Source organism: Gallus gallus, chromosome 19 (genome assembly GCF_016699485.2).
Source record: "Gallus gallus isolate bGalGal1 chromosome 19, bGalGal1.mat.broiler.GRCg7b, whole genome shotgun sequence".
Lineage (NCBI taxonomy): Eukaryota > Metazoa > Chordata > Aves > Galliformes > Phasianidae > Gallus > Gallus gallus.
This window is the reverse complement of record NC_052550.1, coordinates 3,854,377-3,867,324: the sequence shown is the minus strand read 5'-3', so window position 1 is coordinate 3,867,324 and position 12,948 is coordinate 3,854,377. Positions and strand designations below refer to the sequence as shown.

Genomic DNA, 12,948 nt, shown 5'->3' with positions numbered 1-12,948 from the left:
GAACAATTGTTTTAAAACAATTTCAGCTGAAGTAGGAGCAGTTGAAGAAATGTCCTCTTGTCACAATACAAACCAGATTTGTTTCAGTGTAGCTTAGGGTGGAGAAGTAGCTCACCTCTATCAGTTTAACAACGTTGACATGGTCCAGTTTCTTTAATATGGCTATTTCCTGATAGACTCTGTCCAGTGGTGCCATTGTTTTAGAGTGCTCTCCAGTGGATGTTTTTGACCCTCTAGGAGGAGGTCGACCTGCAATCACAATAACACAGTGAGGAAGAACTCAGCTTTCAGCATGCAGGAGTGAGCAGCAACTGGTACTTCTGCAGGGTATCTTTGGCTACTCTGGAAAAATCTCATTGCCGTATTATGATCCCAAAGCATTACAGACTTCACCCTGAACAGTGATTTCCACACCACAGTTAGGCTTGCTCCTGCTGACTTCCCAGCCTGGTCTGCCTGTTATAACCCATGGCCCCACCTTTGAGACAAGGTGCTGATCTCAAGGGACAGAAGAGCCCCTGGGAGGAAGGGGGTCTAAGCCTACCTAAATTCCAGTACTTAATTAGGTTTCATTGATGATGAACAGGGAAGAGCCAGTACTTCAAAGACTAGAAAAATCAAAGCCAGAAACCCATTACCAAGTGCTTTGAATTTCTGTGCTTGGTCTTTCACTGCCTGCTGCATTTTAACCAGCCCTCCAACTACTTGGGAAGTCTTCAAACAAAGTAAAGTTCTGCACTCCTTCCAGGCAATGTTTCTATTGAGAGAGCTGCCTGGCTGAGGACAACAAGCAGATCTCAGAATGTGAGATACCTACGTGGAAATCCATACTGCTTCAAGAGCTTCTTTTTGGAGAGGACTTTCATAGCCTGAAGGAAAATGAAAAAGCAGTGTTAAAACCAAACAAGAACTCAAGTGCTCACTGCTCTGATGGTGGAGCATGATGGTCATCCCTCGGAAAAAAAAAAAAATTGTTTTAATTAATTTCAAATAAGATATAGGACAATTAGTCCAATTTCTGCATTTAAGGCCAGAACTTAAGGGAAGAGGTGGGTTGCTCAAGCGAATAGTTATGTAACTTGTTTCTGGATGATGCTACAGCCGTGCTGGAAGTCAGAAGCGTCCAGGCTGCTCCACCTTCCTTTTTGCCTTGCCAGGGGTCTAGGAAGCAAAAGAGCAAGAGTGCCAAAGCCATACCACTAACATCCTTCAACCTCCATCACACACGCAGAGCACAGTGAGGACACAGCTCTTTCAGCAGCTCTGCCTTACCTCGGGATGCCTTATGCATTCTCATGGACCATTTTTACACTATAAAGCCTCTTTCAGACGGCAAGAGCAACAAGTAGGATCTTCAGTGTGATCCAGCACCATACCCAAGGCCATTAGTGAGGTACTTCACAGGCACCCATCCCTGCAGCCTCAGCAATGGTGCAGACAGTTCTGTGCATCTTTTCAGCAGTTTCCCCCTCACCTCCCACCCGATCATGCACTGGCACCAGCACAAACCCAGGAAATGGAAGCATGGGATGGAGCCAGTGTAATTTTTTCTGCCATCTAGTTGGTACTAACACCATGACAAAAGGCAATGCGAATTTAATAAGCAGCCTCTGTACTTCCATCTCATTGGTGAGTTAATAACCTTTCCGAGGGCCACATCCCCAAGTGGCCCAGCAGATAAATATTCCATGTAAAACTAGCTCTTGGTACCATTTGCTTAGGAAAATAGTCTAAACTCCCTGGCGATGGGACAGTTACTCACTCCTTCCCCTGGGATAGGTAGTTACTCCTATTAATTAAGCATACAAACCTATAGTTCACACCAGAGTGACCCCTCTGAAATATAATTAGCAAAAGACTCCTGCAGGACACAGTCAAACGCCAGGAATTCTGTATTACTTCCATGATGGCAGGCTCTGCACACTCCCTGTTATTAACACATACACCAGGAACAGGTCACCAAAACCATTTTGGCAAGCTCCTTCTCAAGCTGTTTTTGCTGGCAGCAGTGCTGCCGTGTGCCCCAGGTCCTCACCCACGCTCACACTGCAGCCAGGTTCACAGCTCACTGAAAGGATTGTTATTTTTGGTACTGATCCAGTGAAATCCTTTGGATTTGCACCCATGTAATTGAGAAGAGAACCTGGCTCAGCTCAGTGAGGCTCTCAATCCTGCCTGACAGCTCCTGAGCCAACTGTTGGAAATGACAGCATTGAGAGACAGGCTCAAAAGGACTTATCTTTCATTTAGCACAACGCTGTGTCCAATACAGGCAGCCAAATGATTCACAGTCTTCTGAAAGGGGATCCAAGACATGCACAACCACATCCAAGGATGGCCAGAAAACCAAGCCCAGAGGACTTCTTGCATCCCTTACTTTTAGCTCTCCATTAGGCAAGTTGGTAGGAAAAAAAATATCTAAGGGCTTTATATACACTTATTTATCTTTCAACAGCACCAGTCTGGGAATAGAAGGCTCCTGGTGCCCCAGTCCCACCCTGAGACGTCTGTCTTCTGGCAATAAGCTTTAAAGAAAGAAGAAATAGAAGATATAATGTGCTGCTTAACACTCCCAAGCTGCATCACAGCTCAAGAAACTGAACTATGGATACAGCTGTGCATGCATCAGCCCAGTGCTACCTGGGGACAGCTCTGAGGAGGGAGAGATGGAAGCAGTAAGGGACAGAGAGGAGCAATAACGAAGAAGAAAGGCTGAGAACAAGAGCTTCTGAGGTCACCCAGCCTCTCTAAAAGGATACTACGAAGGGCCATGGGGAAATAAGTAGGAGTTTCTGTAATGTAGGTAAGTTGAATACAAACCACCTCTGCTGTCAGGATACAGCTACACCACTTTCAAAGCTGCGGTTTGTGCTGCCATACAAGCAGGGCTGGATCAGAAGAGAGGACCTGTTCCACTGAACTTTCAAACACAAATGTGGGAAGAAAAGCAAACTTTATCATGCAGAAGGTCAGAGCTGCTTAATTATCGCAAGAGCAGAGATGAGAACACATGGCAGCGGAGCTGCACTGTAATTACAGAACGAGGCTCCCTCAATGAAGTGGAGCTGCGCGTTACGGGAGCAACACAGAGATGCTCCAGCAAATCGCTCCTTCCAGGCTCACATGCAGGAAAGTGCCAAAGGCATTTCTATTCGCAGGCAGAGCTAATTACCCAGATAATGCTTTTTTTGATAAAGAATCAGCTCAGAGCCAAGCCAAGGGATTTTCCTTTTACACTGCTAAGTGCTTCAGCTTCCTCAAGAAAAGAGGAGACCCTCAAAGATTTCCCCTACACATGCCCTTGCATGCACCTCCCTTCTGACTATTCATACAAGGACATAAGCCATGACATTTTTCTGAGAGGCAATGGGAACCCTGTTTCTCTTTGATGTGTTAATGACAACTGGAAAATGTCTGTTATTCGGGGGACAGAATAGTGACAAAACAGACTGAGCCAAGGGAACCTATCACCTGTACTTTGTGATATTCTCACAACACTCAGGATATACTTTTATTTGTTAACAGGAGGACCTGCATGGAAAAGGACCCAAACCCATGCAAGAGCAGAGAACCATACACAGTCCAGACCCACAGCTCCCAGGGGAGAGGGAAATGGCTCAAAGCCTGACTACTCACCACCTAAATCCTGTGCTAGAGCATGATCCAGCACCCTGTGGGAGTGCTGAGAGGATCAGAGCACATTCCCAGCCCTCCTCCACCTGTCCTCTCTGACAATGACACCCGTTAGAGAAAGTGGCTAAGCGGCTCTGCCAGGAGAGAGGAATGCTGCGAGGTGAAAGAAAAGCCTCACCCAGACAGGCTTAGCTGCCATATCCCAAAACCCTGCAATCACTTTTACCCAGGGCGATCCAAATCCTCACAGCATTCCCAACAATAAGACTTGCCGGTGACCATCTTTTCCTCAGCAGTAACACTTCATACAGCTCTCTGAGTTCATAAACTCAGAAGGGAATTCTCCCCACCCTAAAACTTGGGAGCCAACAGCCCTCGATACAAAGATTGTTAGGTATATACAGGTAGACAGCCTGATCACACAGATCTTGTTTCTTAGGAAACCAGATTAAGAAAGGGGGAAAAAAAAGCAACTCACTGGCAACCTACAGGGCTATTGTTTTTGTCCAGAACTAGCGTAGCAAACGTCCATCATAACCACTTTTCTCTGCGAGCTGATTTAGAGATTGGAAACAGGAAGGAGACATGACCTGAGGCATCACAGAAACAAATTCCATCAGCACAATGACTCCAAATTAGATCTCCACCTGGACACAATTTGCCTTTGCTTTTTATTTGCTGCTCTTTCACAGAGCTTGGCATTTATTTATTTATTTTTGCTTTTTACCCCCACTCATCGAAGCATCTCCTGCAAACTGTGCCACTGAAACCTTCCCAGCTGTGAAGTGCTCCTTGGCACAACCTTGCAAACACTGCTTTAGCAGCTCCACATGCTGCTGCAGTGGCAGAGGCAGCCTTCCGTACCCAGCTCTGCAGCTGAAGGGTCTCTTCCTTGGAGGGAGCACCAGTTACATGCTTGGTACCAGAAGTTCTATTTTCCCTGAGCTGAGATGTTCCCTGCATCTGTCAATGTAAATAAGCAAGATTTCACAGCCTTTCATAGCACTGCAGTTGTTCACAACAAAGGATAAAGCTCTTGGAAGCACTTGCTCATCTTTAACGGAAGGAATAACAATCCACAACACAAACACAACTCTATATTTTTCCCAGATGTGATGATCAAGCTTTTCTTCCTGTAAGGCTTTTTCCTAATTCTATGTCATGCCCAAAATTCATTCAAGCAAGAGAAATCTTTCCATTCACTTGGTCAGGAGCTAGATTCAATTCCTGATAGCTGCACTTATGAGAAGATCTCACAAAAGGCCCTGCAGTTCAGAAAGAATCAAAGGTGTCATGCTCTGCATTATACTCCATGACAAACTTTTCTGCTTTAAGATTTGCTCCTTTTTATTGCAGCACTGCAGCTCAAAGAAAATAAAGCATGCAGAAACACCCTGGCCTTGAGCTAAAGCACTGTACATGTGAATCAGCCACTGGGGCTGCTCACTAAATGCCAACCAGGGGATGATTTCCTCCCATTATCTGTTATTGCTTTACACCACTGACATAAAAACAACCCTCCAGAGCCAAATTGGTGAGAACACACAGAAAAGGCTGTCCCCGACTGTCAGAATCACAATTGCTTCTAGTAATTGCTGGTAACATACATTTGCATGAGATACCCGTGCCCAGTGGGTCAGGGCGTGTTGCTATAACACAGCCTCAGACAGCAGTGATAAGCAGAGCTGCATGGAGTTATCTCAGCGCTGGGAGCAGCACAGTGGTCAGACACACTGGGAGGTGTGGGGAGCTGAGCAACCATTAGCTAATTATGCAATTTGCTATTGTTTCTCTGAAGCTTTAAAAAATAACCTTCGGCTCTGGTAAACATAAGCATGGCCATTTGGAAGCATGGGGGAAAGGAAAAAGCTCCCACTACCCCAGCCAAAAGATTAGCAAGGATGTGAAACAGGCAATAGCACTGCAGCCTTCCATTCTGCAGGTCAGCAAGTGCAGTCACCTGCCCTTTCCTCTCCCATATGCTTACACATTCACAGCAGTGAAACAGTGGTGATGGTCCTGATGCTTTTGCTCTGATTCCACTTCTGCCACTATCGCATCTCTCACATCTCCCAGTATCAGCTTCAGCTCCAGAGCTCCCGTTGTGCTTCAGCCCCTGCACTAAGCCCCCACAAAAAAGGAGAACTGAAGAGTGCATCCCTGCAATGCTGGGTTTGTGCATCCTGTCTCTCTTGGGCTAGCAAGGCTGAATCAGAGGTGTCTTGACATCAGAGCCACTCTCAGGCTACAGTCGTTTGCCTAGATTAGGAAATGAAATGGAGATTAAGCAGGGATTAACTAACACACAGCAGGCTAACCTAGACATAGGCTTTCACTTTTAACTTTGATTTGGCCTATTAAATCTACATCCAAGGTGCTCATCTACAGCCAAAACAAAGACGACAGTACGCAGCACTAACCTATACTGACCTCTTCCCTGCTGAGGTGTGACAACTGCCCTGCCTGCTCAGAGCAGCCAGAGCACAACATCAGGATTTCCACCACAAAAAGAAACACAATGTGATGCATTCCCTACTTTGTGCCGCTGGCCCTGGCACTCCCCTGGGCTGATGGGACAGATGCATCGGGGGAGCCACAGATGGCACTGCTTTCTCTGCAGAGCTAAATTGTGTTGCTCCAGGACACTGGGGGGAGCATTCAGAGAGCAGCAGAGAAAGGGAGCCCTCAGAAACAGCAACTGCTTCAGTGTGGTGGATGAGTCAGCCTGCAAAGCACAAGGGATGGAAAGAATTGCAGTTCCTTTGCCTGGCCAGCTTCAGGGCACCTTCTCTGGATTTTTGTCTCATCTCTTCCATCCTTCAAGGTAGTTTCCCATAGTTTCATAGCCTCTGGTAGAGAGGAGGGGCTAAGGATATTAACAGGCATGGAACTCCCACACAATCTCTCTAATCTTGTACACCACTTGTAAGTCCAAGAACCAGGGAGAGAGAACCAGCTGGGCTGACTGCAGTCACTCTCTCATCACCACAGGAGTGAATACATTTTACATTTCCATAGAACATTCCTATTCCCCTCTGCACTGCACCAACAGCACCAACACAAGCCTGTCAGGGCACACTGATGGCTCCATTCCCAATCACACGAGGCTGCTCCATTGTAGCAGGGAAACAAGATTGCCACATGCTTGCCCTGGCACTGTCCCATTGCTGAACAGGGCACGGAGCAGCATCTGCACTGCTGGGCCAGACTGACAAGGCTGCTTGGAAGGCAGTTGGGTTTGGGTTTCACAGCACTGCAACACTCGGCCCTTCCCAGTAGACACCTGTCATTCAACAGAAACTGTTCAAAGCAAACTGCTTTCCACAAGCCTTCAGGCACATCCACACACAACAAGGCAGTTTTCCTTTTGCCAGCTGCCCGGCTCCTGCTTGCAGCCCAAACAAAATTAACATAGTTTTCACAAGTGGGTTTTGCAGGAATCCCAGCTTGAACATTTAGGATTCGCCTGCTTCTGAAAAGGGAGTGACAGACAAGAAGCCTTCAGCATAAGCAGCCTTTCTGAATCCTAAACCCTCTAACTCTGGCTTCAGCCCAGCAAAACATTTAAAAGTTGAGGCCTGCCCTCTGCACTGCATCCTACACGGGTTCAGTTTATGGAGAGGCATCCTGCAAGAAGGAAAGGTGCAGCAGAGCCAGGCACAGACAAGCTGAGCCATGCCATTCAGCATCTTTCAGATAAACCCTGATGTTTCCTTAAAAAATGTGCATGCTCATTGCAGGCTGCTCTTCTGATGCAGAGCAGGTGCTGACTACCACCACCCACACACGCCTCTCATTTCAGGTGACCTGCTTCATAGCTAGACGGTGTCAGGACAAATCACCGATATGCTTCCTGCCTGCAAGGCCTCTGTCTGTTACATAATGCAGCCCACCTGATTCCCTCTCACCACAACACATAGGCATGCAAGCAGGTGCACAGACAACTGCATATCACTCCATGCCCAGCAGGGATGCTTGTATCCTTGCATGCCACTCAAATCATAAACATATATGCTAAAAGCAGCAAGGAAAGGGGGAGCATAGCTCTCATGGGTACAAAAGGGAATGAGGAGCAGTGGAGGCAGTGAGGAGTGAAGGAGAGAGACACTTACATAATACTTGTCATCATCCTTGTTGTAGGCCAGCTTCACAACACCATAGGAACCCTGAAAATAAAAACAAATTGCAGTCAGTTCAGCAGCTTTGCCTTGTCTCCTCACTGCTCAGGGCTGGTAGTACGTAGCCCTGTATGTTCTGGCCACTGTAGGAGCCATGAGGCATGTGCTGAAGATTAACCCATGTTAGCCCATTGCCTCCTGCCCCAAGACCAAGCCATTGTGCCTGACCTACATCAAACCTGGCTGGGGAAGGAAGAGAATGATGTAAGCAGATTTTTTTTGTGCAAGTTTGTATGCTTTGCACAGACACCTTTCTGCACTTCTGAGCAAGTCCATTTTCAGCCACAAATCCCTTCATCTCCTTAGAGTGAATGAACTTCAGGGAGGACCGACAGCCTGCCCTCCTCCAACAGCTTGTTGGATTGTTGCTATATCCACAGCCTGAAGCCACACTCCATTGAAGCCTCTTGCTTCGGAGCGGAGTTTGGGCTAATAAAACTTATGGTGAAAGCCTCTGCAGCATGATATGCATTCAACTGCAACCACCAACTGCCAAAGTAGGTACAGCTTCCAGAAAGCATAATTGCTTGTGGATCCATCTGCAGTGATGGCAGATGTCCAAACACACAGGTGTCTGAACTGCTCAACAGCCCAGACCTCTAAATAACTTTGGAGGAATCTCTTCTGAATCATTCTGCAGCATTTAAATATGGACTACAATTAAACTAGCAGTTCATTCATAGAAATAAAAACTTAAGCTAGTGCTGGCATGGACCAAACACCTGCCCTCCTCTTTTTGTTTTTGTTTTCTTCCCCCGATGGGTTGTATATATGCATTAAAACCATTTAGCACTGCATTTGGCAAGCAAACATCTTGGAAAGAAGCCAAGTTCACCACCTTCAGAGGGAAGGAAAACAAATTTAGACTTCAGAGGAAGTCATTCCACTTTGACCTTGAACAAAACTTACCCACACTAAGAAGGCAAAAAAGAAAACAAACAAGAAAAACCAAATCAAACCAAACACAGGTTTCAAGAAGTCTTGGCCAGTAAGACCTTCCAGGCTGGCACAGCCTTTTGACATGTACTTTATGTGTGTGTGTGTGTGTGTGTGTGTGTGTGTGTGTGTGTGTATGCTGGTCTCTTAGGACAAATACCAGCTCCAGGAACATACCTTGCCTATTTCACTCTGCAGCTTGTACTGGTTTAATTGCACACAGTCCTGCGGATCAAAAGGAGAACATAATTAGAGTATTGGTATAAAATATATATAAAAGGAAATTGTTTGATTCAGCATCAAGCAGAGGCAGAGTGCTGAACAGTGAAGACTAGATCTTATTTAAACCACTGTAAGTTACACTATATAAGCACTACTTTGTTTTATAAAGACAGCCTGTAACAAAGCAATTATGGACTGAGTTCTGACTGTGCTGCAGTGGCTCCAGCAGCATGTTCAACCCTCAAAGCACCAGCACTGCTCCAGGCTCAGCCTGATGAGCCTGCCAGCAGCACCTGGCCCTTTACATGTACTGACTGCATCAGACTACAACATTCAACACTACAAGGACAAACAACAACCCCAACTCCACAGGGGCACGTGGCTCCCACGGACTACCATCCAGGCACCCGTGTCAGCCCCAGTGGAGCTGCAGGAACAACACCATCCCTGGCATCATCCTGGCAGAGGCCTTGACCCTACATGGGCTGCCTGTGACAGCTGTGGCTGCACCCAGAGGAAGCCCCAGCAGACTCATGGATTGCTCTTTGAGGAGAAAATACAGAGCCAAACTCCTCTGCTGTACCCTGCACAGTGTCGTATTCTGTGAGTACAAGAACAAAACTCTGACGTGCACTGGCAATGAAAGCTTGATATCCAGAGCCAATGGGCTGCTGTAGCCCCCTCCGACTTCCCTAGAAAGTAAGTCTGAAGGTCAGGCTGCCCTTCCAGCAGCTTGTACTGAAAGGGTAAGATGGTGAGAAAGGGGATTATGTACAACAGTGAAAGATTCTCCTGAGTTTGTCAGTCTCAGAAAAAAAAAAAGCAAAAAAAAAAACCCACAGAGTGCCAGCAGTGTTTCTCCAAAAATTAAGATGAAATTCCATTCTGCTGGAGCCAAAGTGTCTGTATTTTCTTAAGCCTGTCCTGCACACATCCCATGACAGAAGAGAGAAAGCTCACACACCAGCACAGTGAGCCACAGCTCAGGGCACCAGGATCTTTCAGCACTAAGGACCTGGGCACGTGGGGTGCAGAGGCATCGTCCCTTGGCCCCACTACAGCACTGCTATGTCCCCAGCCCTGAGGTGAGTGCAGCACGACTCTGCAGTGCTCAGCAGGAATGCTGACTGCTCTCAGCTCACTATTTTGCAAATATTTATTCACGGAGGGATTCTGGGGATGCTGCAGTGCTGTGGCTTTTGGGTTTTTTTTCGTTTTTTTTTTTTTTTTTTTGCACCTTGGTCCAAACCTAATACACAGCATTTAGCTGCATTGCAGGGGACAGCACCACCCTAAACTGCATGGAGTGAAGGAAGCAGAGTTTCCACCCAATGTGGACAGAACGTGCTGAGTCTTAGACAGGACATGCTTATCCACACAGCATTTTAAAAACAACAGCTCTCCCCCTGGGACTGCCAAGCACTAAAGCAGGCTGGCAACCCACTTCTAGCCTCCGCACTAGGCACTCTGTGAACAGAGCTGACACCAAACATGCAGATAGGTGGATTAGACTTCCCACAAGCCTCAAAATACCGCAATCTGCAGCAGCACAGCAAAAAGGGTGCCAGATGTCTTCAGTGCAACTGAAAGAACAGGCAAATGTTACAGCCCCATCCTCCTGCAGCATCCTTCCCATTAAAAGCAACACTAGTTTACATATCAAGATGCATTAGAGCACTGATGCAGCAGATGATAATTCTGGCACTCCCCCCAGCATGAGCCAGAAAGAATTTCCAATGCAAGTGATCATCACAGTGAAGGAGAATAAAGAAATGGGGAAAATAGGACTTTTTTAGCTCGCAGTGGCTTGTCAGGAATACAAGGAATGATTTAAATCTCCATCTTGTTTCCAGTGAAGAAAGTTTTTTCCACCACCCTAACAAGGAAAAAGAGCCAACAGTGAGTAATGGAGCCACAGAAGCGCATTAACTCTATTGATAGCTAAGCACATAAAATCTTACCAACAGCAAAACCCAATCAATTAGAACTAGGAGCAACAAGAGAGGAGAGCACGACCCAGCAAAAGATAAGGTATGAAGGATCAGATCACTGAAACGTATAGAAGAAAATAAACTCATTGCATTGTAAAAGAAACTCCTTCCCAAATAGGAGGCAGCATTCAGAACCCAAGGCACAGACACACAGGGGACAAATTCCCACGAAAGCACTAAGTCAGCAGATTCACTTCCCAGCCTGAAGCTGCGCTTTGCACTGTAGTGATTTACACAGATTAAGAAGGAACAGTTTAAGAAGGAATGGCAACACCAAGACAAGGGCTGAGGGAAGGCTGATGTCAGGGCACTGCTAGCTCACAGCCAGGGATCCAGCTCTGCAGCACAGCCTCCCATAGCTCCCTCACTGCAGCACAGCTTCTGGACCTGATTCACACCCGCACTGCTCTGCATTCAGATAACTGCTGGTGAAAAGCACTGTCTTTGCTTCTGCGGTGCTCTGAGCACTTGTGCTCAGCTCAGCAAAAATCAAACCAACCTGCAGGTGCTTTTTACCACTTTTTTTTTTCCCCTTCTTGCAGAAAGGCTGTAATTCACAGCTCTGGTGACTCCTGCCACATGTCACTGCAGACTGCCAGGTTTTTTATTATGTCATTATTTGGTTCTCCTGCAGGAGGTGGGGTAGCTGCACTATTTCTTTATCAAACAGAAACACTGATCTCTGGGCCAAGTCTTTTCATAAGATAACACTGTACAGTTCTCTTGATTTCATCACACCAATGTTCTGCAACTGCTGATAATGTTTCTTACTGTTTGTAAGTAATGGGAAGCATCAGTAAATTAGACCGCTGCACCCATCTAAGCATGCAGTAATTGTTCCACCTGAAAAAGCAGATGCCCATTTGTTTGCATGTCCAAGGTATTACTCAAAAGAAAGAGAGGAGAGGTCAGAGACACAGAAAATACAAAAAGTGATCCAAAAAAAAATCATAAATTGCAGTGAAGTCCAGGCCCAAGTCCATAAATCCTGCTGGACAACTGTGTGACAGAGGCTTTGAGAGATGGAGAACTGAGCCTCTGCTGCCCAAAGGGTACAGTGGGGTGGAAATGAAGAACAAGAGCTGATTTCCAAAAGAAGACATTCCCAAAAATAATTAGGGTGGCCGTGTATACATACATTGCAAAATATTCTACCCCTGAAAAGAAGCCAGATTCACCAATCTCAAAATAGTTATGAGTTTCAATGTAGAGACACGCTTTGCAGAGAAAATATGGGAAAGAAACTGGGAACTTCCAAGTCACTAATGAAGACAGTGCTGTTTTAAACCCCCACCCAGCTGAAAGGGGAAGTGAAAGCAGTTCTAAAAACAGACTAAATGAAAATGAAAGCCAGACAAAGGGCATCAGGGGCAGCAATGGATATAGATTACAAAGCTGTTAAGGGACAGAGAGGGACCCACAGGAAGCACAGCGCTCCTAAGAAGATAAGAAAAACAAATAGACTTTAAACGTCATCCAACAAGTGCACAAGTTGCAGCCCAGCACTGTGACTGGCTGTGGCTATGCAGAACACCAAGGCTGAACACCACTGTCTGGATTCACCCCCCAAAACCCCAGATCTGAACACAGCATGCCAGACATTTGCTGAACCCCTGGCAGCACATTTGAAGAGTGGCTAGAAGAATAAAGACATCTTTTCCCAGACTTCCTCTCAAAGCCTGCTGGCATGGCTAATGGCTTTAGATTTCCCCAGCACATAACGTGACAGCTGAGCTTCCCACGCAACTCCCACTGAGGAACGAGTGAGGGGGCTGAGGGCAATGGGATGGAGGCAGTCCCTCTGTAACTGTGGCTTTGTGCTTTCTCCTCCTCCCAGCCATACCTTTAAAATGAGCTTCAGGTAAATTGGAAATGTAACTTTTAAATAAAGGTTAATTAGTCCTAGGAAAAGAAATTAGCAGTGTCTGTGGGGAATTCTTCTTTGAAGGAACGTTTTACAAGCATCTTTGATCTTTTCAAGAGAACTC

The 12,948-nt window shown here is 46.3% G+C and overlaps 1 protein-coding gene across 18 annotated transcripts in view; it reads right to left on the bottom strand.

Annotated features, from left to right (window-relative positions):
* CAMKK1 (calcium/calmodulin dependent protein kinase kinase 1) overlaps positions 1-12,948 on the bottom strand; it is an 86,216-nt gene that overhangs the window by 31,321 nt on the left and 41,947 nt on the right. For all 18 annotated transcript variants that reach the window (XM_046902556.1, XM_046902563.1, XM_040650600.2 and 15 more), the window contains 4 exons: positions 8,925-8,972; positions 7,746-7,799; positions 818-869; positions 116-249 (listed from right to left, as the gene is read on the bottom strand). In XM_046902556.1, coding sequence (XP_046758512.1) covers positions 116-249; positions 818-869; positions 7,746-7,799; positions 8,925-8,972 — 288 coding nt within the window. The remainder of the gene's footprint in view (positions 1-115; positions 250-817; positions 870-7,745; positions 7,800-8,924; positions 8,973-12,948) is intronic.